This window comes from Dreissena polymorpha, chromosome 16 (assembly GCF_020536995.1).
Source record: "Dreissena polymorpha isolate Duluth1 chromosome 16, UMN_Dpol_1.0, whole genome shotgun sequence".
Lineage (NCBI taxonomy): Eukaryota > Metazoa > Mollusca > Bivalvia > Myida > Dreissenidae > Dreissena > Dreissena polymorpha.
The window spans coordinates 44,225,423-44,248,257 of record NC_068370.1 but is presented as its reverse complement, the minus strand read 5'-3'; the positions used below and the strand labels follow the sequence as shown (position 1 = coordinate 44,248,257).

General features: G+C 32.9%; 1 protein-coding gene across 2 annotated transcripts in view; it reads left to right on the top strand.

Annotated features, from left to right (window-relative positions):
- Positions 1-22,224, top strand: part of LOC127862054 (diphosphoinositol polyphosphate phosphohydrolase 1-like) — a 59,704-nt gene extending 37,480 nt beyond the window's left edge. For both annotated transcript variants that reach the window (XM_052401004.1, XM_052401005.1), the window contains 2 exons: positions 11,161-11,245; positions 15,271-22,224. In XM_052401004.1, the coding sequence (XP_052256964.1) occupies positions 11,161-11,245; positions 15,271-15,386 (201 nt within the window). In that variant the 3' untranslated portion in view covers positions 15,387-22,224. The remainder of the gene's footprint in view (positions 1-11,160; positions 11,246-15,270) is intronic.
- Positions 22,225-22,835: the final 611 nt, after the last annotated feature.

Below are 22,835 nucleotides of genomic sequence, written 5' to 3'. Positions count from 1 at the left end.
TTGAACATTTCTTCAATTGTTTATAAATTTCATGGAATGGTAAAGTAAAACAAGAGTGTGTAAATTATTATACCCCCATTACCATTGGTAATGGGGGCTATATAGGAGTCACTTTGTCGGTCGGTCTGTCTGTCTGTCCCGAAATTTCATCCGATCTTCACCACATTTGGTCACAAGTTGTATCTAGATGATGTATAGGTCAAGTTTAAATATGGGTCATGCCGTGTCAAAAACTAGGTCACAGGGTCACTTAGTGTCTTTTAAACTGAAAGTTTGTCCGGACTATAACTATGTCATTTATCGTTAGATTTTAAAATAACTTGGTACATTTGTTCACCATCATGTGATGGTGTGTCATGTGAAAAAAGTATGTCAACATCTCAAAGGTCAAGGTCATACTTGGAGTTCAAAGGTCAAATGCATGTCCGGGCCATAACTTTATCATTTATTGTGAGATTTAAAAATCATTTGGCAAATTTGTTCACAGTAATTGGACGGTGTGTCGCGCGAAAGAATTTTGACAATATCTTCAAGTTCAAGGTCACACTTTGAGTTCAAAGAAAGGTCAAATGCATCTCCGGGCCATATTTTTATCATTTATTGTCAGATTTTAAAATCATTTGGAAAATTTGTTCACCATCATTGGACGGTATGTCACGCCAAAGAATTATGTAGATATCTCCAAGGTCAAGGTCACACTTTGAGTTCAAAGATCAAAAATGGCCATAAATGAGCTTTTCCGGGCAATAACTATGTCATTCATTGTGAGATTTTAAAATCATTTGGCACATTTGCTCACCTTCATTGGACAGTATGTCGCGTGAAAGAATTACGTTGATATCTCCAAGGTCAAGGTCACACTTTAAGTTCAAAGGTCAAAAATGGCCATAAATGAGCTTGTCCGGGCCATAACTTTGTTATTTAACTGTGAGATTTTAAAATCGTTTGGCACATTTGTTCAGCATCATTTGCGGGTGTGTCGCGGGAAAGAATTACCTTGATATCTCCAAGGTCAAGGTCAAACTTTGAGTTCAAAGGTCAAAAATGGCCATAAATGAGCTTGTCCGGGCCACAACTATGTCATTCATTGTGAGATTTTAAAATTACTTGGTACATGTGTTCACAATCATTGGACAATGTGTCATGCGAAAGAATTACGTCGATATATTCAAGGTCAAGGTCGCACTTGGCGCTCAAAAGTGTAAAATGGCCATAAATGAGCTTGTCCGGGACCTAACTATGTCATTCATTGTGAGATTTTAAAATGACTCTCTACATTAAATTTGTTCACAGTCATTGGGCAGCGTGTCATGCGAAAGAATTAAAGAGTTCAAAGGTCAAAATGGCCATTAATAATAATGGCATAATAATTCTTAAAAATCACCATTTAGATTCTCTTGTTTTGTGAAGACAGCTTGCAAAATAGTCTGTGTCAATGCGGCATGTGGGGGTATACGTTACGTCTGTGACAAAGCTCTAGTTTGATTTTGTTGTGTATTCAACATTCTCGGAATATTGTTATAAGAAGGACTTAAAATTATTTGTTGTTTCCACTAACTAATATTGAAGCACAGGAGTTTGAAATTCTATCCATAAAGCTAATCTAATTGCTAAATAAAAAAATACCCCTATATAGTATAAAGACTACAGGAATGAAACGCAGCAGACCCCGGACCTGCCCATTTTCCAGTAAACGAGGGAAATTACTGGAAAAACAGGGTACCCTACATCGACCAATGGTATAATAATCAAAAGGCCGGTGAAAGAAACTACGAACACTGCTTACCGTGAACTACCTTCCTTTTAATTCACAATTATTCAACACTTTCCGCTCATCATCGGATCCATTGTTGTTTTTTAGGCTAGATTGCACTCTACCGGTACGCAGTTGTTTACCACTATTGACAAAGCGGGGTTTGGGGGCGGTAGCTCCCAATCATAAGGACATAGGATAAATTTTAGAAGGCCTGTATAAGACATAAAATCTGTTTTAAATGCAGATAGGTTTCATGGAAACTTTGTTCAATGATTTTGACAGTTTATGGAGTTAATCTTAACTTATAGATGCAATTATTATAGTCCTCAAAACTAAAATGTGTTTGCATGATTGCAGTATGGAATAAATGTTTTCATTTTTCAAATGGTTTAAAATTCACGTTTGTTATCATTTGTTTGAAATGCAGCAAATTTCATGCAAAATGTGTCACATATTTTACCTGTTTTTACATGCATTCACTATTTGAATTTCTAAATTTCTATATATTTCTGTATAAACATTTTTATAAATTCTAGATTAGTACTTATGTTTCTGCATCGTGTACATGCTTGTTTGTATATTTATTTATATATAACTATGCATCTGTATGTATTTGTACGTGTGTTGATAGATGTGTACAGATGTTGTTTTTTGTACATTGTATATACATAGTGCATATAGTGTTATATATGTATATATGTGTGTGTCTGTGTGTGTGTGAGTGTGTGTGTGTGTGTGTGTGTGTGTATGGGTGGGTATATATGTATGTGTGTATATGTTTATGCTAATAATAACTGGATTTCTAACCTATATCAAGATGTGTATACATATTTACAACACTCATCCCTTCATTCACCTATTCAGATATATATAGATATAAATAATGATGTATAATGGGAATATATACGTGTATAAATATAAGTTATGGTAACATATGTATATGAATATGCGTGTTTATATGTGTTTTTGGAAACATATACAGGTATAAATATAAATAATGATAATAAATATAAAGTGTAAAAATATATGTGTATAAATATAAATAATGATAACAATTGGATTTCTAACTTATATCAAGATGCGTATACATATAAACAATACTCATCTCTTCATTTATCTATTCAGATGTGTATAAATATAAATGATGATAATAAATATAAAATTTAAAAACATATGTGTATAAATATAAATAATGATAACAACTAGATTTCTAACTTATATCAAGATGTGTATACATATAAACAATACTGATTCCTTCATTCATCTATTAAGATGAAATGATTTTTTAAAATGTTAAGTAATCGAATGTAAAACCTTTGCCTGCAAGATAACAATCATGTATCTGTCTTTGCAAATATGTAGCTTACTCATTTAGGGTTATACTATACTAACATAATTTTGACAACATCTTAGACTCAGATGTGTATACATACAAATAATGATAATCCTTTATGCTAATGCTTTTCTAGAATGTATACCAAATTACATAGATAACCAAATGTATTAATTCTTTGTTCCACGAATGCGAACCAAATTGTGTAGAGAACTAATGCTGTAGTTTCTTTTTTTCTCAATTTTTTCTTCGGGTTGTGTTATCCTGACAATAATAATAATATTATGCTAGTGCTTTTCGAGAATTGTTACAGATTTTGTACACCGAACTAAATATAGAAGTTCTTTTTTCCAATATTGTGAACCAAACTGTACAGGTAATTTAATATAGTAGTGTTTTTTTTACAATTATGCTTACCACATTATATAAAGAATTAAATATTTGTATTTGCCCTTTTCCTCAAAAATAGCAATTGGAAAGCTCATTAGAATACCTAACCATGCTTGTTATTATGAATACTTGTTTTTCAATTTGTACAGATAACCTAATGTAGTATTTCTTTTTTGCAATTTTCTGAGCCAAATTGTATAGAGGACTTAATGTTTGTAGATGCTTTTTTTCCTCAATGTTTTTCTTCTTCAAAGAAGGGAACAAATATAGGAATCAAAAGGTTCATTAGAGTACCTAATCATGTTTGTTATAATGAATACTCGTTTTTCAATTTTACTACTGAAAACGTTGCTTCTTCTTCCCTTTTGTTTTCGCTGGAAGCATTTAATACTACTAACCATGTATAGGATACTCGCTACTAATAGCCTCTAAAAAAAATAATGTTCATAACATTATTCTGTTTTTAAAAACCTAAATATTCGAACGTAATGCTCCTCTTCTCATCCGTCTTTTTTTTTTACAGTCAAACAATATAAAGCATAGAAAATTATTACATATACGGTTATTCATATTAAATATATATAAATATTGTGGTTTTTTCCTGAGTAAAAAGACATAATGTAGGGAGAATGTTTTTAATTCATGCATACTCATGTAAATACAAACATTATTTTAACTGGACCACTTCACACATTGTTTTTTTTCCTACATGTTTGTTATTTAATCCAAATATTTTGTTGTTTTTTTTCCAGCGTACGAAAGTGCGCACTTGTGTATGTCTCTATTGGGACAAGTCTTGTTTTGTTTGTTGCCTTTTTCCCTATTTTTTCATTATATCTATGTATTTCATCATTTCTATGGATTCTCCATTTTTTATATCCTCAGTATTCTTTTTTTTATTATGTCTTATAATAGAAAACAACTGGACATTTTTTTTAATAGAAACCAACTGGACAAGCACACACAAATTATCATCTACATCACCCTCCATCTCTTTAAATGGTTAAAATATGTACTTTAAATGTAAAAGGGCTCAACAATAAAGACAAACGCATAAAAATCATCAAATGGTTAGACGGAAAAAAAAAATGTATGCTTATTACAAGAAAGTCACTTGACACATACTTTAGCACAAACCTTAAAAGATGAATGGGACGGGGACATCTACCTCAGTGGACAATATGCTAATAAACAAGGCATTGCCTTTCTGATAAAAAGTAACATAGGGATCACAGTTGATAACCTTAACGAAATAATAATTGGCAGACTAGCAAGTATAGATATCAAAATACATGAAAGACAACTAACATTAATCAACGTTTACGGTCCTAACATAGATGATTCCACATTTTACGAAACATAACAATCCTTTATAATTAATAACCAAGATAAAAATATTACAATCGGTGGTGATTTCAATACTGTCCTGAACCCATTATTAGATAAAAAGAATGGAAACCTTTATACTCATCCTAAAAAAAGAAACATTTTAAATAACATAATTGAAAACTACAATATGATGGATATCTGGCGTACAGTATACCCAAACGAAAGCAAATTCACCTGGCACTCAAACACAAAACCAACAAAATTTTGTAGATAAGACTATTTTTTAATATCTGAATCTCTTTGCAACATTATTGACACATGTAACATAAAACCAGGATTTATGACTGACCACTCTCTAGTTGAACTTAAACTGCGCAATATACTCTGAAAGAGGCCCAGGATACTTTAAAATTAACAACAGCATCTTATTGGATACACAATATCAAACACAAATAAAACAGGAAATATTAAATACAGTTCAAAATAATAAAGATGCCAACCCAAACACCTTATGGGAAGTAATTAAAGGAAATATACGTAACACAACAATTAGGTACACATCATTTAAACAAAAAAGAAACACACAAACTTGAAACTGAAACCATCAAAACCATTGAAACACTTGAAAAACAATTGCATAAAACAAACACAAATGATACCACCGACATTGAAAATGAAATAACATTAAAAAAACAAATATTAGATGGAATCTATCATACACATCTCAATGGAATAATACTAAGAGCGCATGCACAGCATGTTGAACACAATGAAAAAAATACAAAATACTTCGCAAACATTGAAAAACGTAGAAGTGAACAAAAAACTGTACACAAATTAGTAGTCAATGGCAAAGATATAACAAACATAACTCAAATACTAGAAGAACAACGTTTATTTTTCGAAACCCTTTATAAACGAAAAAATGTTGAAAATAACACCCTTTTTAAAAATACACATCACACTTTAAACCAAGAGGAAAAACAACTGTGCGACGGATTGCTTAATGAATATGAATGTGGATTAGCCCTAAAAGAAATGCAAAATAACAAAAGCCCAGGATCTGATGGCATCACAATCGAATTTTATAAAATATTCTGGAATGATATAAAAACACATCTAATTAATTCACTTAACTATTCATTTAACAACGAAAACTTAACTACGCTACAAAAACAAGGTATTATATCACTTACTCCAAAACCTGGAAAAAACTTAGAATCCTTATCAAACTGGCGCCCGATTAGTTTACTAAACAATGATTATAAAATTGCAACTAAAAGTATAGCAAACAGAATAAAAAAAATATTACCATCAATCATTTCAAAATCTCAATCTGGTTTCATTAAAGGAAGTTACATTGGTGAAAACGTTCGTCTTATCCAAGAATGCATAAACTATTTCAACAATTCAAACAATCCTGGTCTAATATTCTTTGCAGACTTTGAAAAGGCATTCGATTCGCTTGATCATTCATTTATGTTCTCTTGCTTAGAAAATATGAACTTTGGTGAAAGTCTCATTCAATGGGTCAAACTATTCTATACCAATATTAACAGTATAATCATTAATAATGGCTTCTTTTCAAACAGTTTTAACATCGAACGAGGGGTTCAACAAGGATGTCCACTCTCATCATTGCTATTTATTATTTGCATCGAGTATCTATCACATCCAATCAAATAAACACATAAAAGGCATATCACTAGAATCTGATGAAGATATCAAACAGTCCCTATTTGCTGACAATGCAACTTATTTTTTAAACGACAATTACGATTCTTTCCATAACCTAATAGAGTCACTAACCCTGAATGTCATCGGGTCTTAAACTAAACAAAAGAAAATGTACTGTGCTACGAGTAGGTAAATTAAAACAAAGTAATGTAATAAAAAAGAAATGAAATTTAATTGGACATCCGATGAAGCCACAACGTTAGGAATTACTTTCACAAATAATGAAAAGGATACAGTTCTTAAAAACATACTACCTAAATTACAGAATTTTAAAAACTGCTTAAAATCATGGCATCACCGTAAACTTACACTAATCGGAAAAAACACAGTATTGAAAACATTTGCACTTCCTAAATTAATTTATGTATTAACAGTTTTCCCAAATCCACCAAATGATGTTATTAACAATATAAAATCAGCAATATTTAATTTCATATGGGATGGTAAGCCTGATAAAATAAAACGAACTCAGTTAATTCAATCTGTAGAAAATGGAGGTATCCAATTAACGAACATTGACTCATTCTTGAATGCAATCAAATGCAGCTGGGTTAAAAGATATCTAGATAATACGAATACGAGTAAATGGAAATTATTCTACCAGAAAATCCTAAAAAAATATGGTGACTCCTTAGTCTTTGAATGTAACATCAGCAATACTATCTTACATGAAATTGCAAACGAAAACATATTTCTGTCTGATGTTCTATCAGCATGGAGTGATGTCACTCATAACCTAGAAACCCAAACCAGCAGTAAAACTATTTTATGGAACAATAAAGACATAACTTCAAATAATAAGACGTTTTTCTATAAAGATTGGTTTGAACGAAGCATTAAATATGTCGACCAATTATATGACTACAGAATTAAGGATTTCTACTCTTTTGATGATATATGCTACATATACAGAATACCTTCAAATAATTTTCTGAAGTACTACACACTAATCAGAAGCATACTATTACATATTAAATCTGAAATCAATACAAATAATACACCATGTACTCAAACAACATTCGTAGAAAACATACTTGGAAGAAAAAACAAAACGAATGAAATATTTTACACACTACAAATTAAAAACCCTACTGAAAAATCCAAAACCCAAAATAGTTGGCAAGTCCTTTTCGGACAACATGAACTTAATTGGAAACACATATTTACCATGCCATATAAAGCAACTGTTGAAAGCACACTGAGAAATTTTCAATATAAATACATCCATAGAATTATTGCTACAAATAAATATCTCTTTAAATGCAAATTATCTAACTCAAATCTGTGTGACTTCTGCGGTGAAAACATCGAAACTATAGAACATCTTTTTTGGGAGTGCAAACACATCCAGCCTATTTGGAATCAATTAGTTGTTCTTCTTGAACAACAGCAACTAAACGTTAAACTATCTTTCTTAAATGTAAGTTTCGGAATTTACTCATTGAAATCAATAGACTGTAATAATATTGTGAATTTTATTCTTTTATTGATGAAATATTTTATCTTTAACATGAAGTACAAAAAACAAGTACCAAATTTTAATTGTTTTGTCCATAGTCTGAAACTAAAAATCCAGATTGAGAAAGAAATAGCGCTCAGAAATGACACATTACAAATCTTTGAACAAAAATGGAATCGGATTAAATTCTCATGATGTTTGTCCACTTATATACATTTCACTCTAATGTAAGTTTATCTTTCTAAAATATTTTTGTATATTTTTTTTTCAATCTTATAAGATCATTGTGAATATAAAACAAAACACACAAGTCCAGTATGCTTTCTTCCGACTTTATACAACTCATCATTTTTCATTCTTCTATTCTTCTGTTGTTCTTTTCTTTTCTCTTAAAAAAAAAAATATATTAGCATATCTTGTATAACATGACTGAACTTTATTGCTTTGTACAATCGCTATGTTGTATGATCATATACATGTATACATTGTATGTATTATATTGAATAAAAAAAAAAAATATTTGTTATATAAATCAGTAATTCAGTTTTCCTATATGCCATTTAGTACTAGTTTAATATGTGTCTAATGTTTCTTTTTCGCTAGAACTTCATATTATCTGTGCAATCCGGAATCTGCTAGTTGTTTTTGTATATTTATTACTATTAGTATCGTTTGTTATGTTTTAATTCATAATGGATTTGTAAACTTACTGTAATTATAAAAATGACGGTTTTGCATTATCATTGTTTCTTAGTCAATCAAAAACTACACTGCAACGCTGATATATCGCGGACCGGTATATCGCGCTGTCCAATATATCGCGCTTTTGCTATGGCTCCCGACGAGCATGATCACTAAATGAAATGTTTTAATCTGAGAATTCGCTAACATAAGAAAAAAACGGTTCTAGCTAGTATTACCACCCTATATTTCGCGGCTTACTATGGCACGCAGTGAAGCGTGAAAAACAGTCGATTAGTGACAGTGTTGTTTACACGGCTGGGGTTGTTTTAAAACACTTAAGAAATAATTAATTAGTGTCATTGCAAAGGTAATAATGGCAGTTTACTGGTATATAAATCGTAAAATTTTGGTTCTGGTCATGAATTTCTTTTGTCCTGATAAAAAGCGCGAAAATTGAGGTGGGTGTATTTATTTGTAAATAAACATTTTGTAGCGGGAACAACATTGAGATAATTTAATTCCCATTAAAAGTTTCGTTGTAAATTTCAACTAAAGTACCGGGGTATCTCGCGAATTATGTGGCATTGACATTTCTTCTTAATAAAATATAATTCAAGCACACTGTATCGTAACCGTTACGCTGTTTCAGTTCCTTCCTTAGGACTATTTATAAGGGTAAATTCGAATCTATGCACAATTATATTTTATACAATTTTATGGCAAGAATTCTTTCTAGCTGATTCGCGAGCGATTGTACATGAAAATAAAAAGTATAATTTACATTTTTTTTTATGATAAATACAGATACGTATGTAGTTATGCAAATGTATTGTAGAATTGGTTTGCAATGATTACTATACAAATATGTAGCAGCGCCGTATATTAAAAGAAGACATTGGGGAAATTTGACAAATTAACTGCAATACGTACAATTAAGTTAGACATTTATCGAATTATGTCGCGCGCCAGATATATTGCGCTCGCGATCATTGGACCCCACGACCGCGATATATATCGGCGTTGCAGTGTATATGAAGTTGTGGTGCATAGGAATTAATAATAGCCACACTTTTAAATGCTCTCAGACCTTTTTCACATTGAAGATATTTCCTTCCATTCATCATGTTTCTTAACTCATTGACAAACATACAGGAAATGTTTGGCTTATATATCATGCCCTATTAATCAGGTTTTCTTATGTATTGCAAAAAAATATAACTTATAGTTATTATTTCCCTGAATTCATCAAATTCTAGACATAATGCAGAACATTGAGGAATGCAATGTTCTTATAATCTTGATATCCCCATCAGTCTATCAGTTTTCTCTTCTTATTGCTTAACCCATTTATGCCTAGTGGACTCTCCCATCCTTCTAAATTGGATCAATTTATTTTCAAAATTAAGGATGTCTAGTATATTTATTTTTATATTTAGAATATTTCTTACAGAAATTCCTTTAAGCAAACAGCCTAGACCCTGATGAGACGCCGCATCATGCAGCGTCTCATCTGGGTCTACGCTGTTTGCCAAGGCCTTTTTTCTAGACGCTAGGCATAAATGGCTTAAGATGTGTTTGTGTATCTTTTGCTCTCTTCTGATCGATCATGTTTCCAGGGCCAGTTTAGTTCCTACAGAAATTTTGTCCTAGATATTCTCCATTTTAAAAATTATTTTACCTTCATCATGTTTTTCAACACATTGCAGAACATAGAAATGTTTGAAATAATACTTTGTTCTAGATACTCCTATCAATTCATCGTAAAACTCATTGTAGAACATATAAAATGATTCTAGGTTTTTCCCTCTATTCATCATGTTTTGTCAACTTATTGTTAACATAGACAAATATCTCATTCTAAATACAAGTATTCCCTATTTTTTCATGACAGAACATAGAGCGATTCCTCATTGTAGATACCTTTAAATTGACCATGTTTTTCCATTCATTTCAATCATAAAGCAAACCATCTTTGTAGATACTCTCCTACATTGACCATGTTTTTCCATTCATTCTAGAACATAACACAGTGTTTTCCACTAATTGCATAACATTAATGAGTATACCTTATTCTAATTGTTCTTGTACATTGCAAAATAATGTTTTTGACTCATTTCAGAACTTATAACCTCATTCTAGATTATTCCCTACATTGACCATGTTTTCCAACTCATTGCAGAACACGAAGCAAAACCTCCTTGTATATAGTCCTCTTCACTTCACCATGTTTTTCTCCTTGTATATAGTCCTCTTCATTTCACCATGTTTTTCTCCTTCTATATAGTCCTCTTCATTTCACCATGTTTTTTCCTTCTATATAGTCCTCTTCATTTCACCATGTTTTTCTCTTTCTATATAGTCCTCTTCATTTCACCATGTTTCTCTCCTTCTATAAAGTCCTCTTCATTTCACCATGTTTCTCTCCTTCTATATTGTCCTCTTCATTTCACCATGTTTTTCCACTAATTGCAGAATGTGGAGAAAAAGCACAGGACCAATCTGTACGCCTTCATTGTCACAGAACTACTAGACGAATGGGAAGATGGGAAAATGATGGGTAAACCACATGATAGTGTAACTTAAAGTGTTATAAAATATACATGTATTTGGATTGTGCAAGTCTGAATTAATTGAAGTTTGAATTAAAAAGTGATAAGGGCAAAACTTGCTCAATGGTCAGATGTTAATGCCAAGGTTGATGAACTTTTATTTTAATATATTCCCACATTCAACTTATGTTTGCTGTATCTTATTATGGTATGCTAATAAAATATGTCCATAACACATAAAAAAAATGCTTACTTTTTTGTAGTGCTGGATTTTAACTGGATTTCAGGAGTACATGTATTTAAATTACCTTCAGCAAAAGAACTAGTCAAATACTTAAATAATGACTCTTTTGATTTTTTTTCTTGTTCAGGACATGCATATCCGTATTCTGTTGCTTCACATCTTTTGGACATTTGTATTTATGGTGATAATCTAAGATTATTTCTGTCATTTATTTTAACCCTGAAACCTGGAACCTGGCCCGGCCCAGCCACTTAACATGTGTGAGGTCATGAAATCCCATCCTCAGAATCAGGGAGGGTAGTTGTCAGTTTCTGGCATAATTGTGTGCTTTAGTACCAGTTAACCCTTTGCATGCTTGGAAATTCTGTGGCGTCTCATCTGGATCCAAACTGTTTGCAAAGGCCTTCAAAATTTGGTTCCAACACTGAAAGAATAAATACTAGTAAACAAGCTATCCCATTACAAGTTTGAGTTGTTATACTGACCAAACACACAGAACCTCATCCTGGAAGTGTTAAATAATCCAGCATATTACTAGCTGATTACTCAATTGTGATGGTTAAACATGATTTAAGGTAGAAGGTCTTCATATTATATGGATAAGTCTTGTTAGAAGGATATATTTGCATTGTAAATCATATTTACTATGACAACATAATCATGAACCTGTCATGTGCTTCAATGGGCATCTTGTTTATGTGTGTATGCAGATGTAACAGTGAACAAAGTTGGACTCTCTCTCGGTCATGACATGTTTACGACATTTTGGCAAATATGTAGTTATAATTATGTGCCGACTTCCTTTACATTTAATGATTTTTAACTGTTTCCACACAAAAAAATTTGGATGGCAATATTATGCTGACATTATGTGTACAGGAAGCCTACTGTACCTTTAGACCTAACTTGAGAATTGGCAAAATCATTTTTTATTAATTAGATCATTATTATTTTTAATGTTCAAGACTTTGTTTAAATGGATGTTTGCTATGTCTCCATTATTGTGTAGTAATTTCTACAACTACTGGTTAGTTATACTTCCATCACAGATCAAACCCTTTAAACACGTGTGTTTTGCGTCAAGATGGCACTTTTGTTAAATTGACTCACCTTAACTTAAAGGGATCTTTTCACGGTTTGGTAAATTGACAAAATTGAAAAAAGTTGTTTCAGATTCGCAAATTTTCGTTTTAGTTATGATATTTTTGAGGAAACAGTATTACTGAACATTTACCATAGTCCAATATAGCCATTATATGCATCTTTTGACGATTTGAAAACCTTAAAATTATAAAGCCTTTGCAACGCGAAACGATTGAATAATTTGGAGAGTTCTGTTGTTGTTGTTTAAATTTACGAAACTACGAAGATTGCTTATATAAGGTATAAAATACTTAGCCTGTGTATACCCGGCGGAATAGCCGAGAGAGCTAATGCGTTTTTACTTCAGACTAACTCCAGGACTCAGGGGGTCACTGGTTCGAGCCCTGGTACCGGCTACTTTTTTTTCCTTTTTTAAATTTTATTCTTGATTTTTTACTGGAGCTTTTAAGATCCAATGTTTATATTTATCAATATAAAGCATTTAATGACAAACTTCAAAATATGCCAAAATCTGTGAAAAGGCCCCTTTAAACAATAATTAAACTGGGACTTTAATCAGGGCTTGACATTAACTTTTGAAGCCACTTGTCCAGTCGGACAAGTAGACCATAATTTCACTTGTCCTGACCAAAAAGCAACTTGTCCTGACCATTATATCTTATTCTGCTCAGTACTTTGCAAAATAATAAAATGATACAAAATGCTCAAATCATAAAGACTTGAATCGTTCAAAATACATGTTAACATAATTGAAGGCAATTTCAATACAAAAAGAACTGACTAGAATAACAGGAAAACTCAAGATTATTGATTTTTAAACATTATACAAAGCCATAATACCTGACAAAAACTTGTGTGATGCCAACATCAAACAAAAATGTTAAAAGTGATGTATATGTACAGTACATAACTGATATTTAAAAAAATCATTCTATACATAGAGAGGACGTCACGACGTTAATTGTCTGTAAGATGGGTGTGTACCGGTGTCGTTAAATGCATATTCTTTACAAGGGAGAATATTCTTGTTATCTTGGCAAAGAAAACAAATGTTAAGGGTTGCTTCCCTTGTGAACAGTACAGTGTAGTACATGTATCACATGGAACTATCGGACTATCTCGGGCTTCGACGATAAAACGTATACAAAATATACTCGGCAAAGTTGAGTGATATCTCCACAGAAATAATGGCTTTAAAGGCATTTTTTTCTAAGTTATACAATTATAATGACCACTTGTCCTGTCGGACTAGCAAATTCTTTATTTACTTGTCCGGACTAACGATTTGGTTGTCCCGGACAGTCGGACTACCTTTAATGTCGAGCCCTGACTTTTTATGCCCCCGGATAGAAAGATCGGAGGTATATTGTTTTTGGCCTGTCTGTCTGTCTGTCATTGTGCCAGTCAGTCAGTCATTGTATGTGTGTGTCACAAAACTTTAACCTTGGTTAAACTTATAACTTTTGCAATATTGAAGATAGCAACTTCATATTTGGCATGCACGTGTATCTCATGGCGCTGCACATTTTGATTGGTGAAAAGTCAAGGTCAAGGTCATCCTTCAAGGTCAAAGGTCAAATATCATTGTATTTTTATTTCCTAAAACTTTAACCTTCGTTAAAGTTTTATCATAACTTTTTTAATATTGAAGATAGCAACTTGATATTGCATGCTTGTGTATCTCATGGAGCTGCATGTTTTGAGTGGTGAAAGGTCAAGGTCATCCTTCAAGGTCAAAGGTCAAAAATTTAAAATAAATCATTTCTCCATTCAATCTCTTACTTACTTCTCGTGGAGCTGCACATTTTGAGTGGTGAAAGGTCAAGGTCATCCTTCAAGGTCAAAGGTCAAATATATGGCTTCAAAGCGGCGCAATAGGGGGCATTGTGTTTCTGACAGACACATCTCTTGTTACAGTAAATAACCACCATATTCAGTTGTACAACTTTCTTAGCATTTGAATATATATATATGATAAGGGCAACATAACTTATCAAAACCAGGAAACATAGAAAATATTACCCGCTTCTTCAACAAAGAGTTGAAGGGTATAAAACTTTTAATTAGCATTAACCCATTAATGCTTAGTGGACTCTTCCATCCTTCTAAATTGGATCACTTCAATTCCAACCAAAATTAGGGATGTCTAGTATTTTTATTATGCTCCCCAAAAATTTATTTTGGGGGTAGCATATAGTCGCCGCTTCGTCCATCCGTCTGTCCGTGCACAATTTTTGTGCGGGCTATTTCTCAGCAACTAATGACCGAATTCAATGAAACTTTATGGGAAGCTTCACTACCAAGAGGAGATCTGCATATTATCAGCGGGTTCTGGTCGGATGATTTTTCACAGAGTTATGGCCCTTTGAAATTTTCTATAAAAAATTCTTGTCCCCCCAACTACTGTGCCCTCAAGACGTTTCCTTTTATCTGAATAAATAGTGCAATATTGTGACGAAAAAACACTTTGGGAGCATCACCTGTCTCCGACGGTTTCTTGTTTCTATATTTAGAATATTTCTTACAGAAATTCCTTAAAGCAAACATCGCAGACCCTAATGAGACGCTGCATCATGCAGCGTCTCATCTGGGTCAACGCTGTTTGCCAAGGCCTTTTTTCTAGACGCTAGGCATAAATGGGTTAATAAACTTAAGTATGTAATAATATTTTCTATACAATTTCAGAGAGAAAGCGTATGTGGTTTAACCTGAAGGAAGCCCGGGAGTTGTTGGCCCACAAGCCTGTACAGGTGACGTATCTGGACAGAATAGCGTGCAACATCAACGGGGTCGTTAAGTGATGACAGCACATGGGAAAGGGATGTTCTTAGAAGAACACTTTTTTATGAGTAGCTGTTTTGTAAATCATGTGCATTTTCATCTCATATTGTACAGTGTATGCACAAAGAATCTGTTGTCACTGTTTTTTGTGAGTGTAGATATTTTCATTATCTTTTTGAAGGTTTTTCCAAATTCTAATCATAATGCAAAACATTGCTTAGTTTTTAGACTTTGCTGTTAAGTTAAAAAAAATCTGTCAATTGTTAAAGAAATGTGTAAATATACTGTAAAACATTTTTAAATATTAAAGTTAAATTACATTATGTAAGACGTTTTTCAAATCAATCCAGGTTTGTCACTTATATACCTTTACACAAGTCATAACAAAAACTATTTATTAATAAGTGTGTATTAAGGGTTACCAATGCTTAGTTATTTTAATCTTGAACAATATATTAACGAGAACAAATATATTTCTCCATAGCATTTTTAATAACATTGTTTGTAGCATGTTGATTGTGTTTTATAATATGATGTCAATTTGCTGTAAACAAAAATGTGAACAGGGTCTCATTCATTGGTGCCAAAAATGTATTTACCTGGTCGCATATAACGCATAGCCCATACATTATGTAGAAGGTTATGATTTTATTAAAAGGAAATGTATTTATGGAACATTTAGTAGCTCCTGATCACTTAGTAGTCGGTTTATGTCCGGAATTTTGATTGTCTATCATCAACGTTTATGTAGTAGGGTAACTCGCCCTTGAGTCGGACAGGTTAACAGTATGCAGCTATAATAAAAAGCTTTGTGATCAAAGCCGGGACTCAGCTTGTGTAGGCTTTAACTATCATATCAGGTGAATCTATTTTACACATAATTATTTGATTCCCAGCTTATGTTCATTGAAAAGTAGTTGATTAACCATACCCACTGAATAAGATGATGAGTCAGACACATGCGCCCTTAACACGGACACAGATTTGTATTCAGCATTTATTTGGTTATCCATTCCCTATATTTATAAAAATGCAAATTGCACAGTAACAGTCATGTGTTGATTTTATAAGTTGTTTATGTTTATAACATGTTGACGAAAGTAAGTTATAAAAAGATGAAAAATGACATGGTCATTTTCATTGTCTATCCAACCTTTACAACAACGGAACCTTTTGTTATGCTCCCCCGAAAAACTTTGGGGGGAGCATATAGTCGGCGCTTCGTCTGTCGGTGTGTCCGTCCGTCCGTGCACAATTTTTGTCCAGGCTATTTCTCAGCAACTTATGATCAGAATTCAATGAAACTTTATGGGAAGCTTCACTACCAAGAGGAGATGTGCATATTATCAGCGGGTTCTGGTCGGATGATTTTTCACAGAGTTATGGCCCTTTGAAATTTTCCAATAACTGTACATATAGTGCAATTCTTGTCCGGGCTATTTCTCAGCAACTTATGACCGGAATTCAATGAAACTTTATGGGAAGCTTCACTACCCAGAGGAGATGTGCATATTATCAGGGGGTTCTGGTCGGATGATTTTTCACAGAGTTTTGGCCCTTTGAAATTTTATATAAAAAAATTCTTGTCTCCCCAACTACTGTGCCCTCAAGACGTTTCCTTTTATCTGAATATATAGTGCCATATTGTGATGAAAAAAACCTTTGGGGAGCATCACCCGTCTCCAACGGTTTCTTGTTATACTGGTGGTGGACAAAGAAAAGTACAGACATACATAGATAAAACATTATGTGATTCTTGTTGTTTGTGAACAATGGGATTCTTTCTAGATTGAGTCATGTTATTTGTAATGAATATGTGGTTAATTCTTATCTGTATGCCTCTGCCAGTTCATAAACTCATGTTTGCCATAAGGTCTAATTCCATTCGCCTCAAGGGCTAATTGAGTTGTTATTCATTTTTTACCGTAAAACCTATACAAAAAACAAACCACTTTAAATTACCTTTCATTATTATAGAATAAGGTTATGTTTTCAATATAAAGTCATTTATGAATGCTGTGAAACATTTCTGACCAAAATGCCGATGGTATAAAGATAATTGAAAATTCTGAATTGTAACGCATCCAAATTCATCTAGAGAATACAGTTGATGTCATTTTATTTCAAAATCTTATTAATTTTGAGTTTAATGGGTAAATTGTTTGTAATAGCGTCAAGAATTATTCCAAACAAAACTTATCTCTGAAGTGAAAACTACAAAGATAAAAATGTCGGGCTCAAGGGCAAAATCGAATCAAGGTCGAGAAACCCTAACCACTCTAGACCCAAATATGGGTCCTGTTGGTCTTTAAACTAGGTAACTTGGCAAGTTCTTGGAAAAACAAATTAATGACACAATCTTGATTAAACTTAGTTATAATGTTGACCTTTTCAATACCTAGACAGAGTTTAAATGTGGGTCACATGCGTCTAAAAATAGGTCAACATGTTGAATCATAGAAATAACAGGTAAGAAACCACTAGTGGTTGCATATATGGCTTAGTCTTTACTCTGTCAGAATGTTAATCTTTACACAATCTAGGCCATATTCAAATCTGGGTCACGTGTAAAAGCAACTTGGTCAGGATGTCAATACTTAGAAAATCTGTGTACCCACCTCAGAAGCCACATTTATAATGCAATCTTGATGAAACTGGGTCTTCATGTTTATGTTTACGATAATCTAGGCAGTTTTAATTAGGGCCACATGCTTCCAAAAACCTGGTCATGGGGTCAAATCATAGAAAAACCTTGAAAACACTTCGGCTGCATTTAATACTCATACTTGATAGTATCTAGACTGAGTTTTAATCTGGGTCATGTTAGTCCAAAAACTAAGGAACCAGGTTACATCTTTGAAAAACCTCCTTCCAACTCTAGATTTATGACTCAATTTTAATGAAACATGCTAAAAATGTGTATCTTTACAATATCTAGGCCAAGTTTGAATCTTTTCAATGGCTTCCAAAAAAACTAGGTCATCAGGTAAAGTTTTGAACAATTCAGGTTATCACTCTAGAATCCACATTAACTGCACTATCTCTATGAAACTTGTTCTAATTTTTTATCTTTACTGTCTAATATCAACGCCATGTTTGAACCTTGTTTTGTTTTTTAAGTCAAAAACTAGGGCAAGTTGTTGGCAATTGGTTTACTTTGAACCAAGTTGAGCGAATTAGGGCCAACACGTCCCTTTTGTTTTTATAGTCCATCGAATTACAGCAAAGTATCATAATGAACATGGTTATTGTGTGTGTTTGTTTTGCATTATTTGGTGCGGTTATTCTAACTTAATTTTTTTTTATTTATACATGCCTATCTCAATAAATTATGGTTGTGGTGTCACATGACACAAAAATGTGTTTCTTTGTCACTCTTTGATCTTAATGGATTTAAAACTGATATTGTTTAAAACTCTGTCCCCTGTTTACTTTTCCTCACTTGGTTATTCAATATTTTGACAAAATATTTAAGAAATAGTTGAATATGTTAGATTTATCATTATTTTACAATTGCACATGATCTTGGAAATATATTTGCAATTGTTATGGTCAATTATCCAGCACTCTTGGGTTCTGTTGTCTGCAATAAAGTAACATATGATTTCCTGGCCTTATTAGGCTGGGTTTTATAAGAACCATTTTCAACTCGCACAGCTCATATGTCTTGTCTTCACTCAATATTATTAAAACCCTAAGTACTATTTATTGTGATTATGACAAAGGTCCAATGTTAAATTACGTAAGGATTGTAGTGATCATGTTCCTATCTTGTAATGGTACGTTTAAGTTATTGGTTTATAAAATGAAAATGTATTTTAATGTTTTGTATATTGTATGGTTGTTTAACCCATTAATGCCTAGTGGACTCTCCCATCCTCCTAATTTGGATCAATGTATTTCCAAAATTAGGGATGTCTAGTATATTTAATAGCTCTACTGGCCGAAGGCCTGAAGAGCTTATGTCATGGCGTGGTTTCCGTCGTCCGTCCGTGCGTGGGTTAGACTTTTTCTTGTTTACGTGATGAAGTCCACAGTTTTCATCCAATTCTTTTCAAACTTGTTCAGTGTCTTTATGTTAATGAGGACTCGAACCCTATTGAAAATGGGTTACATCAGAGTAAAAAGTCCAGAATTATCTCCCCTTGAATTTGAGAAAATTGTGAAATAAGGCTTGTTTACGCAATAAAGTCCACAGTTTTCATCCAATCATTTCCCAACTTGCACAGTGTCTTTATCTGAATGATGAGTCAAACCCTATTGAAAGTCCAGGATTATCTCCCCTTGAATTTGAGGGAAAAAAAAGAAAATCTTTAACATTTTGCCTTAACATTACATTTGCAATATTGAAGATAGCAACTTCATATTTGGCATGCATGTGTATCTCAGGGAGCTGCACATTTTGAGTGGTGAAAGGTCAAGGTCATCCTTCAAGGTCAAAGGTCAAAAAATAAATATTCAAAGCGGCGCAGAAGGGGACATAGTGTTTCCGACATTTCTTGTTTGTTTACATATAAAGTTCTATCCTTTTGAAACTTCAACGGATGTTTTATATCATCAAGGGCAAGAACCCCATTGAGAGTGAAGAGAATTTGTCAAACTTATTGTTGAAAAGGAGCCATTTGAAGTTTAAATTTTACGTTTCTTCTTGTTTATGTGATAAATTTCCCATTTTGGGTCTGTTAATTTAAAACTTACTCAGATTGTTCATATTATCAAGGGCTTGAGCCCTATTGATTCCAGCCAGTAGAGCGATTCAGGCCCTCATGGGCCTCTTGTTTCTATATTTAGAATATTTCTTACAAAAATTCCTTTAAGCAAACAGCGCAGACCCAGATGAGACGCTGCATGATGCTGCGTCTCATCTGGGTCTACGCTGTTTGCCAAGGCATTTTTTTAGATGCTAGGCATAAATGGGTTAAATATGTGTGTGATTTGTGCAGATAATTTTCTAAATGTTCACTGGTTGCCCATTAAAGGGTATAATAGGATTTATGGCTCAGCAAAATTAAGTACTTAAACAATTATTTTTTACTGTAAATATGTTCATTTTACATTCTTTTTTAGCTGGCCTGAGCACCAAATGCTCATGGTGAGATTTTGTAATTGCCTTTTCCCATTTTTGTTTGTGGTCCTTTTTAGAATTTACCTTGTTAACACTATAGAGGCCACATGTATTTCCAATCTTTTAGAAATTTGCTCCTATTGATATCTGGGCTAAATCCCGATCTCAGTATTTTAAGGTCAAAAACTAGGTCACTTAGTAAATTAAAATAAACACTTTTTAAAACTCCAGAAGTAATATTTTTTTTGTTCAATCTTCATAAAAATAGTTAGAACGTTTGTTCTAATGATATTTTAGCTTAGGTTGAAAATGGTTTTCATCCCCTTTCCTCTGAATCTGTTGCTATGTTAAAGCTGTGCTGAAGTTTAAATTGTTTAAGATAATAAAGTTTCGGTGTAGAAATGTCATAAACGGCAGCTTTGTACAGACACATGATGTGTAATTAATAATTTTTTCTTTGTTGAACAAATTAAAAACTGTATACATGTGTTTATTGACTAATCAGTATTAATGACAAAAGTTTGTTAGCCCATATCAGATTCCAATGTCAGTATTCATGCTGTACATACTACATTATTTTGAAGCTTGTTTCATGTTGTATTCATGTTCATGTGCATGCCATCATTGTATCCAAATAATAACACATAATGTAGTAGTTTTAGCTACAAGTATTAAATTATTGTTGTGAACAATATGTCTTTTAACTCGCCAATATAGCATATAAAACCCAACTTTAGTCAGAAAATAATATGATCTGATTGTAGACTTGTTTAAAAAAAAACTTACTGCATCATATCTGATTACTGTTCACACTGAATAAATGAACCACTTGAAAACTATAAAAGCATACATTAATCACTAAAATGTTTGCTATTCATGAGCCAGGCTTCTATGGATATTTTTTGTTTAACTCTTTCAGTGCGGGAACCGAATTTTGAAGACCTTTGCAAACAGTTTGGATCCAGATGAGACGCCACAGAACGTGGCGTCTCATCTGGATCCAAACTGTTTGCTATTCTGATAGTATTCTTTGAAAAAAATTCGAAGAAAATGCTAATTTTAGAAATTCAACAGACGACATTTTAGCAGAAGACAAATTTCCCAGCATGCAATGGGTTAAAGGATGTCTCATCTTTACGCAATCTAGTCTTGGTGGAAACTGTCTTCCCACAGACAGCACCTGCTAATCTGGGATGATACTTTACACTCATGCCGTCCTATATCTCAAGCGATAGTTTCAATTATAATCGTTTTGTGAGTGCAAGTTTTGCATGGTGAATTGTTACCATAGAAACTTTTCTCCTGGAAACTTATATAAACAAATGATCCCGAAACTGCGGAATCTTGGGTAGAAAAGTAAAGCAGTTTTATGCTCAAGTCTTGATGTATTTAATGTAACCAGAGCTCCATATAAGGTTCCATACTTAAGGGCATTTTAACCCTTAAACATTTAATGCCTTGATATTTTACTTCCAGACAATAAGCTTTCAAGAGTATTGGGAGGTTTGTAATGTTGTTTTTAGCTTTAGTTTAAAGTAGGCATTACAATATAATGTTAATATGATTATATCAAGTGTTAAGTGCCAGTATATAAATGTGATTGTCATTATGAAAAACTAGTATAGATCAATTAAATACATCAAAACAAGCATTTTCTAATTGAAAAATCTATAAATACACTACATGTGAAAATTACTTATGTCTGAGCTGTGTTAAAATGTATTGTATTTCCAGCGTTGTATAATAATCTCTGTGTTGTGTATTACTAAATAATAAACACATGTGCACCTCTACCTCTGTAGTCTTCTAGTATGTACAGCTTGTCCTTAGTTCAATATCACATTGCCTACATTTCGGCAACCTCAAACCATATGAGCTCACTTTTGGGAAACTAGGCAGTCTGCACAGGCTAATCAGGAACAATACTTTCGGCCTTAACTTAATTTGTGTTTAGATAACACTTCTGAACAAAAAAAATCAACAAAAACGTAGTGTCGCCCCTGTGCAAAAAAATTAAATTGTGTTTCATTAAATATGAAAAAGAAGAAACTTGTAATCCTACCATAATAATCTTGTATGGGGGTAGTTATTAACTTGAAACAGTGGTCACAGTCTAAGGGATTGCTTGTATGGGGGTAGTTATTAACTTGAAACTGTGGTCACAGTCTAAGGGATTGCTTGTATGGGGGTAGTTATTAACTTGAAACAGTGGTCACAGTCTAAGGGATTGCTTGTATGGGGGTAGTTATTAACTTGAAACAGTGGTCACAGTCTAAGGGATTGCTTGTATGGGGGTAGTTATTAACTTGAAACAGTGGTCACAGTCTAAGGGATTGCTTGTATGGGGCTAGTTATTAACTTGAAACAGTGGTCACAGTCTAAGGGAATTAAGCCCTGCAAGGAA